Raw genomic sequence first — 16,728 nt, 5'->3', positions numbered from 1 at the left:
TGATGTGTTTCTTTAATTTTATTTGCCCGATTCTCTTCCCTTTGCTCAGCATTTTGTATGCTATGTGCTTCCTTCTCTTAGCTTTTGAAAAAAGATGAAAGGAATATTTAAGGAAAGTATACTAACTTTTATTATGGAATGCTTTTTTTATGGCTGCATTATAAATTCTTGAAAATAAAGGGTCTAATGGAAATACGTAATGAGAAAGTAGGGGTCTATCACATGTACCCCCCCTTTTTTAGTGAATAGACCATTTAAACTAAATTAAGTAAAGGATGTAAATTCTGTTGTTTCAGTTTTAATATTTCATGACTGATTTTATAGATGAAATTATATTTTACAATAAATAGGAAGAAGAATTTATATAGCCTGTTCTGTTTGATGTGAAACAGCAAATCCCATTTCTCTGTAGCTGTAAAGAAAATTCATTATAATGTCTTTAGTTGTAAGAGATGGTTTCATTGTGATTAGTTACATTGATAATAAAACAACCTTTTCAAATGACATAAGACACAAATGATCCTATGTGTCTGCTTTTAATGGCATTGAAATTTTTCATTTTCCATTTTTCTCATAGAATTTTCCCTTTTTTTTTATGCCGTTTTCCTGTTCCAATAAGAATTTTCTTTCTTTAAAAAAAAATCAAAACAATTAGATGGAAATATTAACAAAGCATTAATTTTAAAAATACATTTTGAAAGGAGGTATATTGAATTTTAACTTTCTGTGTAAAATCTTTCCTACTACACAAGATAGCTTTGTCAGAGGTGGTTAAGATCGTCATAAAATTGACTTTATTACTGGATCAATTTAATGTATTTGGAAAATAGTACTTGAAGTGTAGGAACATTTTAATAAAAGAAACAGCCAAGTAAGAAACCTGGGCTAATGTTACAGTTTGTTTTTGTCCCATGACTTGTCACGTTATGTTGCTGTTACTACATCCTGACGAGTGGTGTTGGGAAGGGGAGACTCTTTGATAACGAAAGGGGTGAGGTCTGTTTGTTCTGTTACAGTCACCATGGCTTGATCCCTATTAGTATGGCTTTTTAATGATTGTTTTAGCTCTAACTTAAGCCCTAAACAAATATTCTAATTTTTAACTTGCAGGCAAAATCAAATTAGGTATTTGAAATAGAACACGGGTATCCCCTGGAATAGGAACAGTATTCTATTCTGACTTGAGTGCGAATTTTTTTCTCTCCGTCCATAGTTTTATTTACTCTGACCGTTTGGGCTTAACAGCACATAGTTCTAGCTTGTCTTCGGTTTGTCCTTGGACTCTGGCTGGGGAAGGTTATTTTTAGAAGTAAGCTAGACATGGCATATGAGATGCTTTGGAGGTGGAACTTAATCAGATGTGAGTCCTGTGACCAGAGGCCCCTACATCTCCGAAGTTTGAATGCCTCCTGCTAGGTGAGGGTGAGGAAGTTTTGTATTCTGTGTGGCCAAAAGGATTGTGACTCATTCAGCCCCAGTGACATGTGGCTGTATTGGTGTTTACTGCATGGGCTGCCCCATCAGGTTTGGGGAATAGTAGAAATACAGGTTGCTAACATTGCTGAGCTGGAAAGGAACTCATGGCTACTGTTATCTTTGAGGCAAGTCGTTTGCTATAAATGATTCTAGGGGCCAATATGAATGAATGCCTTCATCCAAAATGAGGTTTTTCAGGAAACATTAAGACATTTCTTTTATTCCATACAAATCTAAATTTAAAACTCTCTACCTCATCTCTTTGTTAGTTAGCTCTTTAATAACTCTTGATTTTATCATCCCAGTTTTTCATTGTAAGCCATATCAGGTCTGGTTTTGGTAGTGGGAGAGGCATAAATATAAATGTCAGTTTATTAAGTTTTGAAATCTTTCAGAAGTTTGATGGGAATTCTGCTCTTCAACCAGTATACTTCATTGACCTCCTCCTGTGTACATTAATACTATTGTGATAGTATAGAACATTCTTGTTAAAGGTTGGAGGGTATAGGAAAGGAAATATATGTAAAATATATACAAACGAGGGGTGAACTTGAGCTCCATGTTCACAGGCTGCAGAAGTGTTCTTGCGACAGGTCCCCCACTTCCCTGGGCGGAGTGATCAAGAGAGGGGGCAAGCGGAATACCGGCACCTCTGTGACTGTGTCTCCAGAGCCGAAAACCCTCACTTCCACTGTTTTCTGTCCCTTGCAAGCAGGTCACCAAGGCCAGCGCACACCAAGGGGAGGGAATTAGGCTCCACCCTTTGAAGGGAGTGTCAGAGAATTTGACACTCATTCTGAATCGCCACAGGCATTTTCCTGGTTGGGGAAGGTAGAGTTAACAGACTTATACTTATGAATGCAATGCAGCGGCACATTGAGGAGGTGGGTTTTGCTGGACCCGAGTGTTCAGGAGCTGATCCCATTGTGAATAAACAACTATGTTACACATCCATTTGTGGTAAAATTGCTTCTGATGTTACCAATAAATGGTTTTTAGGGTGTTAAATTTTACTCTTGTCATGGAAGAAGTTATTCAACTTGTGACCGTTAGCATTTTCATAGAAGAGTGATTTTTTTCTTTGTAGGATCAGATACTTTATTTTGTGGTCTCTGTTAACAAATTGATGTTTCTGATGGGAGAGTGTGGTGAGAGGATGATTACGTAAAGCACAGCTCCCTTTCGTTACCCTTAGGTTATGCACATGGTGTTTTGTAACGACAACTAATACTAGAATTTTCTCATGAACAGACTATATATGGACTTGATGGTACTTTATTAAATCAGGTAATAGTATAAGACATATATTTTCAATAAAAAGTCCAATTGAAAATGATAGATTAAGAAAGAGATCTGCGCAGTCCGCTAATTTCCGTTTATTCATGTCTTGCTCAGCTCGTAATAGGTTTGTAGGAAGTCTTGCCTGTCCTACCTTGCCCTTCCGGGAGGAGACTGTGCTGTAGGATCTCCACAACTTCTGGAGTTCGTCCTTTTTTGAGCTCCTCAAAGGGAAAGGGCAAAAGACCATTGGGAGCTTTTATAAATGCACGTGTGTGCACACCAGCCATGCTGCACACTATCCCCTGTTGTGACTTTACCATGGGCCTGGTGCCAACACGTGCTAACTGCACACTGCTTGCACCACTAATTTGGGTAAGTCTAGGAGGGGTGAAGGGTGAGATGGCGTGGGATGGAGGCAGGGAGAAGGTGGTTTCCTGTGTGGGTGGCCTTGTACCAGTGAGAGAGTATGTCTGTGAGTGTGTGTGAGTGTGTGTGTGTGTGTGTGTGAGGGTGTGAGAAAGAGACAGAAAGCAAGCTGAAGCTGCCTTAATGTCTACTGGTTAGAAAAGAGAAAAGAGATGAAAAGAGAAGTGAAGACAAGATTGGGATAAGTGAAAACTGGAACAAAAAGGAGGGAAATGAGGGGAGAAACTTCATGCATGCTGCCCATAGTCAAGATAGCATATGAAGTGGTTGAGAACTGTTAACGTTTCCTGGAATAATTTCTTTAAAATGCTGAAAGGAACTTCCTGTGAGAAGCGGCCACCAGGTGTCATCAGAAGGCTGCTATTGATTTGTTTTATTATTGTTCTTAAAGAGCATAGGAGTGTTTCGATTTCTTTCTTGCAAGTGTTTTTTTTTTTTTTTCTTCTTTTTAAACCATAGCAGAGACTGTTTCAGTCAGAGCGGGGACTTTCTTTTGGGAGTTTCTTGCTGAGCTAATAATTTTTTATGGGTAACACTGAAGATCAAGTTACATGTAACTTTTTTTTAGTCAAGGAACAGCTAGTTGAGAATTTGGATAAGAGTAGATAGTCTAAGTGGAATTGCGTATTTGAAAATCTTTGTGGAGTTGGATGTTGTTGAATTTGCATAGGCAGCATGTGCTTTAAGATTTGGGAATAACATATCTCATTATTGTAGTCTGAACACCTGCTATGTCTTGTGAGTCTTGAAACCTGACTGTGGGAAGAAATTCGAGGCTCATTTTCTTTCTCCAGTGGAACAAGTCCCAGTTCTTTCAGAGAGGACAGAGATTATGCCTTTCTTAAGGGCCAACAGTGAATCCCCTGCCTGTTCTGTTGTTTGCTTTGTTCTTGAGGGAATTAACGATGCTTTCTGGTACACAGTTGGCTTGCAATAAGTGTTTGTTGAATGAGTAAACGAAATCTGTCTCCAGAAAAATGAGCCCTTAAACTGTCCGTCCCAACTGGGTGATTTTTGAATTCTTCTTTAAGAAAGACCCCATCCCCTGTGTCCATTGGTTACAAGGTACTTGTTCTAATAAGCTTTCTGATGAAGATTTTTCCTTTTAAGTTATATTTGCATAAGTTTCCTCATTTCTGTTTAATCTCCTGTAGATCACTATAAGATACTTTTCTAGATCATTTTAAGATACTTATTAAATCACCTTGCACTCCTGCTTACTGACATCATTCTAGTTCTGGGCTTTATCAGTTAAACTATTAGAATGTACTTTTTCTGTCTCGAGGCTTTCTCGACCTATACTATGTCCTGTGTACTGAAAAATTAACCTTCCTAAAGCGCTGTTGTGTTTTGGTGACTCCCCACTGACGCTACTGGATAAATCCCAGCTTTGAAGTCAGAGCCTTCTGTGATCTGGTCCGGGCTGGTCATTTGCCTTTGTTTTAAGTTGCTGTGCAGTAGACAGCCAGTGCTGTAGCTATCTGGACTGCTCACGGCCTTGCACACTCACTGTGTGTGTTTTTGGCTTTGCCTAATCCCTTCCTTCTACTTGAAATGTTTAACTCTTCCTATCTGCTTCCTCAACAAAAGACAAAAACGGTTTTAGTTTCTTCAAGGTTTAGCTCAAATAACATTTCTGCTATTTTAGCCAGATATTCTACTTGGGAGTAGGATCTCTTGCTCATTATACTGCTATAGATCTTAGTGTGTATCACACACGTGATCATATTTGGCCTTGTGTGAGTTCCTTTGCGTATATGTCACATGGCTTCTAATAGAATATGAGCCTAGTGAGGGCAAAGAATGGGTTCGTATCAGTGTACTTCCTTTCATATGCTAGGCACTCAATATATATTTGTTGAATGTTTATTCTTTCTTGATATAATGAGATGATGAATTATTTCATTAACTTAAAAAATCAATTTGGAAATAACACATGTAGAAACATTTTCTCCTTTTGTTTTAGAATTTTGGGAGCCATTATATAGAAGATAATAAATTTTGCTTCTGCATATTAATATAGTTGTCATTCTTTTGTCCCCAAAAATATATGTCATGTGTCATCAACAGAACATTCACTCTTGAATAGACGTGTGTGTGGGTCTTCCATAAACCAGTGTTTGTGTGTTCTGTCCATATGCTTCTGAAGATGAAACTCCTGCTCGTGACCAACTGAAGGTGGTGCAGCAGAGAGCCACAGCGATGGTGGAAGGGAAGTGGTGGACTCATCATTGAAAGGAAGAGAATTCACACTGTTTTAGACTAAGCATTAAAAGCTTTTAAAAAATAGCTTGTTGTAGCCATTTTCAAACATATACAAACACATAGAAAAGTTGATAGAATAGTATATTGAATCCCCATATAACTGTCATTCAGCTTTAATTATTATCAGCACACAGCCTTCACTGTGCCCCTCTCCTGGACTATTTTGAAGTGTATCTCAGACATTTTTTCATTTTGTGTATAAATACTTAGATAGGAGATATTTCTTATATCACAATGAAGTATTTGTTCATTCTAGTAGCTTATATGTGCTTGGAATTGTTCTAGGCTCTTGGGATATATGGGTGGATGAAATAAAGCATGCCCTTGCGTTCTAGCAGGGGGAGACAGAAAGTGAACTGGACACGGAACAGAACAGGAAAAAAATTGATTTCATCAAAATTTAAAACTTCTGCTTATCAAAAGAAAACATTAATAAAATGAAAATGGAGAAAATATTTGTAAAACATGTGTCTGACGAAGGATTTATATCCAGAATACATTAGCAAGTCCTCCAGCTCAATAATAAAATAGACAAACAACTGATTTAAGAAATGAGCAAAAGGTTAACAGGACCTTCACAAAGCACATAACGAAGTAGTCAGCACATCACTAGTCATCAGGGAATTGCAGATTAAAGCCCTACACAGCACTAGAATGACTAAAATTTAAAAGACTGACAGCGTCAAAGGTTGGTTAGGATGTGGAGCAATCAAAATTCTTGACATTGCTGGTGGCTATGTAAAACAGTGCAGCCACTTTGAAAATCAGTCAGGCAGTTTCTCATAAAGTTAAGCAGAAACATTACCCTGTAACACAGCAATACTACCCCTAGATATTTACACACAAGAAATGAAAATATATGTTCATAAAAAGACTAGTACAATAATATTCATAGCAGCTTTATCATAGTAGCCAAAAAACGGGAAACAGCTCAGATGTCCATCAGCAGAAATGTGGCATATCCATGCAGTGGAACACCACTCAGCAATGGAGTGAAACACATTGCTGATATGTGTAACAAAAACATTGTGCTGAGGAGAGAAGCCAGACTCTCCTTCCCCTAAAAGGCATATTTTCTGATTCCACTTATGTGAACTACTGGAACAGTTTAAACTAATCTACTGTGGAAGAATTCTGAGCAGTGGGTGCCTCAGGGAGGAGGAGTTACCGAGGACTGAGTGTGAAGGGACATGAGACAATTTTCCGGGAAGATGCGGTGTTCTCTATCTAATAGGGACTCTCATGAGAGAGCCACTCCAGGTCTCTGGGCTTCTCTTCCTGGCACCTCCCCTCTCCTTTACTCTGCCCTCTGGACTCTGGCTGCCCCTCAACTCTCTTGGGAGGCGCCTGGGCTCTGGCTAGGATCCCCTTTCCTGTGCTGTGGCCTGCGTCCCTTCTCCAGGCAGTAGGCTGGGACTCACCTGGTCTGTGTCTCATCTCTTGGGGATCATTGTCCTTTGGTGCCTGATGTGCAATGTTTTGTGCCGTGGTTTCATAGATTTTGTCTGTTTTTTGTTTTTTAGTTGCTTGATGCGTGAGAGTTAACCTAATCCCTTTGACTCTTGACCATAGGTGGATGTCCTGGATTGGACAAGATATCTATTTTAAAAAATACGTTGTCTTGGGGCCAGCCCAGTGGTGCAGTGGTTAAGTTTGCACGTTCCGCTTCCCGGCAGCCCAGGGTTTGCCGGTTCGGCTCCCGGATGCGGACATGGCACCGCTTGGCAAAGGCCATGCTGTGGTAGGCGTCCCACATATAAAAAATAGAGGAAGATGGGCATGGATGTTAGCTCAGGGCCAGGCTTCCTCAGAAAAAGAGGAAAATTGGCAGTAGTTAGCTCAGGGCTAATCTTCCTCAAAATAAATAAATAAATAAATAAATACGTTGTCTCACCTCTTACAATGTAAGGTGGAGATTTTGTATTTTTTGCTGTAATTCCAGAATGTACAGCCAAGAATACTTGGCTTATAGTAGGCACTAAGTGAAGTTTTTGGAACAGATGCATGATCCATTCTTTCTTACTTTCTCTCCTCCTTTTACTCTTCCATTGCAAATGTCGAATAGCAAAACCAATGCTTTATCTAAAAGAGCATTTTCTAAAGGGTCCTTTGGATTCTTTATAAACAAAAGGTTCTATAATGAAGTTAGTTTGGGAAATGCTTATGTACTGAGAAATCCTGTGGTAAAGAAACTTGTTCAAACCAGAGTTTTCTAAACTTATTTGACCAGGATATTTTTTTCCTCTCAAAACACCTGTTAACCTCTTAGATAATTGTATTTTCTGGAACACATTCTGAAGAAATGGTGAACATTTTATGAGTATGATAAAACTGTGTACGTTCATAAAAAGACTAGTACAATAATATTCATAGCAGCTTTATCATAGTAGCCAAAAAACGGGAAACAGCTCAGATGTCCATCAGCAGAAATGTGGCATATCCATGCAGTGGAACACCACTCAGCAATGGAGTGAAACACATTTTTTCCCCTCTTTTACAAGAGTGATACAATATATTATTGTATTACAGTGCAATTACAAATACAAGATGTTTTTGTATTGTAGCTTATATATGACAATTCTGTATTTTTAAGCAGCTTTATGGAGATATTCACATACCATACAATTCACTCATTTAAACTGTGATTTAATGGATTTAAGTATATTCATAGACATGTACAACCGTCACCACAGAAAATTTTGGATCATTTTTGTCACCTTGAAAAGAAACCCTGTACCCTTTAGCTATCATTCCCCTGTCTCCTGTCCCCTCCCCCACCCCCTGCCAGTCCTAAGAAACCACTGACTACTTTCTGTCTCCATAGATTTGCCTATTCTGGACATTTCCTGTAAAAGAAACCATATAGTATGTGGTCTTTTGTAACTGGCTTCTTTCACTTAGCATGGTGTTTTCAAGGTTCATCCATATTGTGGCATGTATTAGTACTTCGTTCCTTTGTGTGGCGGAATAATATTCCATTGTATGGATGTGTCTCATTTTGTCTATCCATTAATCCGTTGATGAATATTTGGGTTGTTTCCACCTCCTGGCTATTATGAATAATACTGCTCTATAAACATACATGTACAAGTTTTCGTGTAGGCATCCATTTTCATTTCTCCTGGGCATATTCCTAGGAGTGGAATTGTGGGCTATGTAGTAACTCAATGTTTAAATCATCTGAGGAACCACCAGACTGTTTTCCAAAGTGGCGTCACCGTTTTACATCCCCACTGCTTTGTATGAGGGTTCTGGTTTCTCCGCATCCTCATCAACACTTGTTGTTATCTGATTTTTAGATTCTAGCCATCCTAGTGGATGTGAAGTGGTATTGCATTATGATTTTGATTTGCATTTCTCTAATGACTACTGATGTAGATTATGTTTTCATGTGCTTTTTGGCTATTTGCGTATCTTCTTTGGAGAAATATGTATTCAGTTCCTTTGTTCATTTTTAAAATTGATTTGTCTTTTTATTATTGAGTTCTAAGAGTCATTTATATTCTGTATCAGTCTTGTATGAGATAGATGATTTGCAAAAAGTTTTTCCCATTCTGTGAGTTGTTTTTTTCATTTTCTTGATAGTGGCCTTTGAAACATAATGTCATTTGAAGTTCTTAATTTTGACAAAGTCTGGTTTATCTACTTTTCCTTTTGTTGCTCATGCTTTTGGTATCATAGCTTACATATATTTTTTGTTCCCTGGTTTTAGCAGGGTCAGAGCAACAGCCTTCATGTGGTTTGTCATCGTTATGGAAAAAAGAGTTAAAAAGTTATCATTAACTTTGAGGCCATAGTACATGATAGCTTTTTAGTAACATCAAATCAAATGGCATTTGGCTGAAAATTCCAATCATGGTATAAAGTAAATGGAAAATGATATGTTTTAATTGAATTAAATAGCATAATGAAAAATAAAATCAATATTATTGATTTTTAAAGCATTTTTTCAATAAAGTTCCTTTCCCCGTCCAAAATTTACTTCATTAATTCTACTCTACCCCTGACATTTCCCTTTGCCGTTAACCTTCAGACGACACAAAATGACTGTTAGGTGAAGAAATTGGTGATGGACAACTGGAGTAGGAGTGGCTTTTCATTGGCAAAAGAGCTTGTGCATGAATGGTGTTATGTGGTGAGAATATGCAGTGGTTAACTAGGAATATTTAGAAAAGTAATGGTAAGGCTCTTTGCTCTAGGGGAAAAGGATGAAGCAGTTGGTTTTAAACTGCATTTCTTTTATACTGGGACTTGGGCTTCTGTTGGGAGGGGAGGCCTGACTTCCTGATTTGTGTCACAGGAGTTTTGTTTAATGTATTTTACAGAGTGTGAGTTCATTGAACGTTATTTGAAAAGAAGCTTTCTCCGTGTTTTTTTTTTTTTTCCCAAAGTAGTAAATTGAAGTGTACTGGTAAAGAGAATTGAAACATGGGAGTTTTTTGCATGCTGGTTGAGAATCAGTTTTTCTACCAAAGATCTCATAGTGTTGCTTCCTGAGTCAGCAGTGTGCGTATGATGTGATGTTCCCAAAATCTGATTTCATGCTCTCATACAGAACTTCATACATGTGATCACATTCATCTCAATATAAAGGAAATCTTGAGGCTAATTTTATGATATTTTTTCATCCAATGTGTTACTTTATGTTGACTTTTGGACTAATATGTGTCATTTACGTTCAGAGGTTTAATACCATGGTTATTTTCTTCACAGGTTATGAATGCCAAGTGAGCCCCCCATGACACAAGAAAGGTCATTAGCACTTTATTAATGATGGATACTGAGAAGAAACCGGAGAATGATGAGGATGAGAAAGTAAAAAAAGAAGCAAAAGACTTGGAAAATATTTCATCCCCTGATGTAGATGGTGGGCCTATATCCGATTTGGAATCCTCCGAGAATTCCACAAGCAAAAGAGGTCTTTCAGAATCATCAAACTTTGACACTGTCGTTGTGGAGGAAGACGAAAATAAACATGCTTCCAAACGAATGAAATTAGCCGAGGCAGAGCCCCTTAAATCCGCGGAGCAGGGCGTTCGTGGATCAGAAACGTCTGAGAGCACAGTCTCAGAAGTGGACATCCCTTTAGAGGAGGTGGTGAAGGAGTCCCTCCTGAGTGACTGCTTGGATGGAAGCACATGTCTTCCCAATGCCTTCTCCCCTCTGGGCAGTTCAAGCACTGTTGACTCTGTTTCTCTGAAAACGGACACTGAAAAAAAGTCTGCTCAGGAGATGGTTTCCCTCGATCCAGAAAGAGAACCTCCTTTTCCCCTGAAAGAGATTAGTGTTAGTTGTACCATTGGAAATGGAGAGACAGTTTTCAAGTGCAATGAGTGTGGTCATATGTTTTCTTCTTGCTCTGATTTGGAAAAGCATGCCGAATGTCACTTGCAACAGTCTAAGGAACATGCCTGCTGCCACTGTAGCCACAAAGCGGAGAGCAGTGCAGCTCTCCATATGCATGTCAGACAGACACATGGGCCACAGAAAGTCTTTTCTTGTGATCTTTGTGGTTTTCAGTGTGTGGAAGAAAACCTGTTGAATGCACATTATCTTGGCAAAACACATCTGCGGCGTCAGAATCTTGCTGCTCGTGGAGGATTTGTACAGATCTTAACAAAACAGCCTTTTCCTAAGAAACCATGTACTATGGGAACAAAAAATATTCATGCAAAACCAAGAGGTTCTAAACCAATAGCAAAGAATAGTGATTCAAAAGGATTACGAAATGTTGGAAGCAAATCTCAAGATTTCAGAGGAAGCATTTCTAAACAGAGTGGAAGTAGCAGTGAGCTCCTTGTGGAAATGACGCCTTCCAGGAATACTTCGTCGGAAAAAGGAGAGATTGTTGAAGAAAACATAACTGCCCCTGGAATGGTTCAAAATCCTGAAAACCAGAGTAAAAAGTTAGGAGCTTTAGTAACCTCGGAGGGTCTCTTAGATACATTGGAATCTACCAAAAATACGTTACAGTCAGCACATGGTGTCAGCACAGCCTTGAGACCGAGACCTGAGCGCAGTGTTCTCATGTTGGGTCATAGCTTCCGGAGACGAAGTGGCACTTTCACCTTAAAAGGCCAGGCAAAGAAAAGATTTAATCTTTTAGGAATTAATAAAAGAGGGACTAATGAAACTCAGAGGATGTATATGAAACACTTCAGAACACAGATGAAAACAAGTGATGCAGAGTCAACATCTAAACATGTAGAAACGAGTGGCAGTATCCACACTCTGTGCGTGACTTCCTTGGAAACCCAGGACCCGAAGCAGGACAAAAGAACCTCTCATATCCCGTGCTCCTTTGATTCTCTCACAGTCAGGCCAGCTTCTGACCATCAGATGTTGTGTACTTGTGCAGACTGTGGTCAGATAGCTACAAATAGAGCAGAGTTGGAAATCCATGTGAAAAGGTGCCACGCAAGAGAGATGAAATTTTACTGCCAGACATGTGACTTCTCCAGTATATCGAGGAGGGACTTAGATGAACATTTGCACAATAACCAGCATCAGCAAACTGCTTCTGCCCTCAGTTGTCAGTGTTGTTCGTTTATTTCCTTGAATGAAATAAATCTTAGAGACCATATGAAGGAAAAGCACAGTATGGGTTTTCTTTGTACTCCTTGTAATCTGTTCTTCTTGTCTGAGAAAGACATGGAAGAACACAAAACAACTGAGAAGCATGTTCGCTTATTGGTTCAACCAAAGACTTCTCAATCATTTAACAATGATTTGGTTTTACAGACTTTACCTTTAAGTACTTTAGAATCGGAAAACACAAAAGATTCTATGAGTGAGTCGGGAAAAGCAGCTCAGGAAGAACCTGCTAAGCCCAGGGTAAGCCATGGAAATGAAGTAAGGCATTCAAGTAAGCCTCAGTTTCAATGTAAGAAGTGTTTTTATAAAACAAGGTCTTCCACCGTTCTTACAAGACACATAAAGCTCCGGCATGGTCAAGACTATCACTTTCTTTGTAAGGCATGTAACCTTTATTCATTAAGCAAAGAAGGAATGGAGAAACACATTAAGAGAAGCAAGCATCTTGAAAATGCTAAGAAAAATAATATTGGCTTAAGCTTTGAAGAATGTATTGAAAGGGTATGTATAGGTGCAAATGATAAAAAAGAAGAGTTTAACATTTCTGGAAATGGTAGGGTAGAAGGCCATGTCGAAGGTGTGCAATTACAGGAGCATTCCTGTCTTGAGAAGAGCATGCTAACTACCAAGGAACTGTCACAGTCTGGTATAATCACCAAAGAGGATGAATTAGCTCTGACCACTGCAAAGAGAGGGAGACCTAAAGGTAATATCTCAAGGACATGTTCGCATTGTGGTCTTTTGGCCTCTAGTATTACAAACTTGACTGTTCACATTAGACGAAAACACAGTCACCAATATAGTTATTTATGCAAAGTGTGTAAGTATTATACTGTAACTAAGGGAGATATGGAGCGTCACTGTGCCACCAAGAAACATAAAGGGCGGGTAGAAATAGAAGCAAATGGAAAACAAAGTTCAGATATCATTGTTGGCCCCGAAGTGAGTAACCTTGAAGCCTGTAGAAAGAACACCAACTCAGCGATGACCATTTCAGAAGAACACGCTAACAAGTCAGCTGACCTAGATACCTCCATTCCAGAAAAGCCAGTAGTAGAGCATGGAAATTCAATTGAAGTTGAAGTTGAAAATGTATTTCATGCCATAGATGGGGAAGTTAACAGTCACCTTACTGATAAAAAGGAACAAATCTCTCTAGAACCAGAGGACCTTGTCCAACAGGGGGATGCACACTCCCAGACAGATGTAATGGACACAAGTGATAATAAATGTACACACTGTGAGTTTAATGCTCACTCTTCTGCTTCTCTAGAACTGCACATAAAACGGAAACATACAAAAGAGTTTGCATTTTATTGCATGGCATGTGATTACTATGCTGTGACTCGTCGGGAGATGACTAGGCATGCAGCAACAGAAAAACACAAGATAAAAAGACAGTCTTACTTGAACTCTTCTAACGTAGAAGTGAGTTCTGCAGAAATGTCCAAAAACATCATTATAGCCGAAGAGCAGCAGCAACAAAATTCTGAAGAATTTCAAATAATTTCAGACCAACCATCTGAAATTCTTAAATCGAGAAATACTGCTGGTTCTATTTTGGATGAGAACACTAATTTGGATATGTCTAAAGTACTCTGTGCTCCTGACTCTGTGGAAATTGAGACTGAAGAAGACTCTAATCTCAGTGAAGATCATTCCTTTTGTGAAACTTTCCAACAGCCCCTTGCCAAGGATAAAGTTATGAAACCTGACGAGATAGTGTCCCTTAATATTTCCTCTAATTATGACTCCCCAAGAAAATTTCAGAATGAAAATTTGGGAAGCTCAGCTTTCAATTATGAGACAGTAAAGAAAAACCACAGTGTGTTGAATGACATCGTTGATCCAAATATTCATTGTGAGAGCGATGGAGGAAATGTAGGAGGTGATGCAGATAAGGTCTTTAGCAAACATGTGTGTGCTGGAGTTCTAGGTGGAGAGCAGTCAGCTGACAGCACCATCCCTGTTGTGATGGGAATGACAAGACAACAGCTAAACCTAGAGAGCAGTGGTCAAAGCAAAGTTGGAAGTGTGCAGAGTTCAGAGGGTTTGAAAGATAGGCAAGAAGATCCTGTTCTGGAGAATAAGGAAATTCTGATGAATTCCCAACATGAAACTAAAATTATTTTGGAAGAGGATGGTCCGGCTTCTGATAGCACAGTTGAAAGTAATGATGTTTATGAAACTATAATCAGTATTGATGATAAAGGACAGGCCACGTATCGTTTTGGCCGGTTTGATTCCTCCATAATAAGAATAAAGAACCCTGAAGATGGTGAATTGATAGATCAGTCTGAAGATGGTCTTATAGCAACAGGAGTGAGAATTAGTGAGTTGCCCTTAAAAGACTGTGCTCAAGGTGTGAGAAAGAAGAAATCTGAAGGTAGTTCCTTTGGTGAATCCACACGAATCCGTTGTGATGACTGTGGCTTCTTAGCAGATGGTTTGAGTGGACTGAATGTTCACATAGCCATGAAGCATCCTACAAAAGAGAAACACTTTCATTGTTTACTGTGTGGAAAATCCTTCTATACGGAGAGCAACCTTCATCAGCATTTGGCTAGTGCTGGGCATATGAGAAATGAACAGGCCAGCGTGGAAGAGCTTCCAGAGGGAGGGGCCACCTTTAAATGTGTCAAGTGTACAGAGCCCTTTGATTCTGAACAGAATTTATTTCTGCATATTAAAGGGCAGCATGAGGAACTGCTACGGGAGGTGAATAAGTACATAGTGGAAGACACTGAGCAAATCAACCGAGAGAGAGAGGAAAATCAGGGAAATGTGTGCAAGTATTGTGGGAAGATGTGTCGAAGTAGCAATTCCATGGCATTTCTAGCACACATTCGCACTCACACAGGTATGTAAACCACAGCAAACTTCTATTTACCTATAAAGTGCACAGGAATGATAAAATGTGGACGTTTGTTCCTGTCTGAGCATTGGGGTACTTGCTGCATTTGCTTGTTGACCTTCCACCAAGTTCACATTGTCCTGCAGTGGGGCGCTCTCTCGACATCTGCCATGAGTCCTTGCTGTCACTTAGCATTTCTAAAGGTATTTAAGCCTTAGTGATTCCAAAGGCAGGTTATTTGACAAATTTCTTTTCGTTTTATCAAAAACACCTAGTTCGTCTGATGCCTTTGTTAAATTCTTGTCTCTTTCAGCTGTCAGTTGTTTCTAAGTCCTAATTGTTTGGTGCTCCAAGGTATCTATTAAGTGGCACTTTGGGTTTCAGAGGACATATTAAATGGCTTTTGAGGAATGGGATAATAAAAATTTTCTTAAAATTTTAAGGATTTAAAAATATTTGTTGCCAGATAGTTTATATCCAAAAGTGTGACTCCCAGGCAACAAGATTCTACTTTCAAGGATCAAAATTAGTCAATGCTTTTCAAAGTTAATATGTCCTGAGGATTTGTTTTTTGTGAAGGTAGCACCTGATTTAGTTTCTGTGCTGTGTCACATGTAGTGTTCCATTTTATTGTTTAATTTTGGGTAGAAATTTTTTTTAAACTTTTTTTTTGGTGGAAAATGCATAAGCTACTGTTCTAAATTTATGTAAAAATTCAGTGCACTGTTTCTATAAACCTGCCATACATTCTTTATTTTAAATAGACAGCTTTTCTAAATCATTGTACTCTGCTTAGACAAGTTCTGTCTCCATGGTGGAATTTATGAGTGGATTTGAATAATAAATTCACATTTCAATGAACATATTTTCATTAAAACTGTAAGGTTTATTTTACTGTACTTTTAAATAATGGCTTATTATTAAAGCTATACTTTAAATTCATGCAGTTTTTGAAACTTAGTGCATGGTTACAAGGAGGAAGACAAAAGAGTATGAAACATTATTAATAGTTAGGATGATTAAAGATAGATAAAAGTTTTTCATTGAAGAAAGTAACAGAGCATAAGTAACTTGCATAAGGTTAATCTAGGTAAATATAAACATTGTACTCTTGGTGTCAACTCTTCTCATGCAATAGAGCCATTTTTGGGGAATAAGTCCAAATACATACTTGTTGGCATTATTAATATCTCTGTCAGTACTGTGTTGCAGGTCACTTCCTGAAATAATATGGTTTTAGAAATCAGACTTGTTCACATGCGCAGAAAATATGTACTTTCTTAATATGCCCTCTTAAGGCAGATAAAACTGAATAAAACTAAGAGGAAGATGCTAATGGAGCTCTTTTTAGAATTCTTTATGCAACTGTCTGGTCAAGACATGTTGCTTATAATTGATGTGTCCATTACTTGAATTCTCTTGTAATTATAGTCAATAAGTCTTGTAAATGTGTTAAAGCTCACTAAAAGCATACAAATTCAAGAACAGAGTAAGGCTAATAATTTAAAATAATCAATGTAGGCATTTCAGCACTTAATTTCCCTTGTGTGTTGATAGCTGATCATTCTTAATCCATTAAGATTTATTTAGTCGTTTACAATGCAAAATAGGTTTGCACTGGTCACTTGTGCCATTTGAAAATGTCCACCAGGTTAAGTGCAGAATGTAGTCCATTAGTCTTCCTTGACTATATGTATTAATTGCATTTAAAATCAAGTTAATGTGGATGTGAAAGTGAGGTAACTATCAATATGTGACAAAGTAACCCTACTTATATAAGTTACATCATTGATTGTAACATTTAGTAAAAGTTAGCATACTTTTTAACATCT

The 16,728-nt window shown here is 38.4% G+C and overlaps 1 protein-coding gene across 6 annotated transcripts in view; it reads left to right on the top strand.

Moving 5' to 3' along the window:
- ZNF407 (zinc finger protein 407) overlaps nucleotides 1-16,728 on the top strand; it is a 208,456-nt gene that overhangs the window by 19,867 nt on the left and 171,861 nt on the right. For all 6 annotated transcript variants that reach the window (XM_046671441.1, XM_046671440.1, XM_046671439.1 and 3 more), the window contains one exon: nucleotides 10,162-14,902. In XM_046671441.1, the coding sequence (XP_046527397.1) occupies nucleotides 10,219-14,902 (4,684 nt within the window). In that variant the 5' untranslated portion in view covers nucleotides 10,162-10,218. The remainder of the gene's footprint in view (nucleotides 1-10,161; nucleotides 14,903-16,728) is intronic.

This window comes from Equus quagga, chromosome 9 (assembly GCF_021613505.1).
Source record: "Equus quagga isolate Etosha38 chromosome 9, UCLA_HA_Equagga_1.0, whole genome shotgun sequence".
Classification (NCBI taxonomy): Eukaryota; Metazoa; Chordata; class Mammalia; order Perissodactyla; family Equidae; genus Equus; species Equus quagga.
The sequence above is the reverse complement of the archived record's forward strand: the minus strand, read 5'-3'. Positions and strand labels throughout refer to the sequence as shown.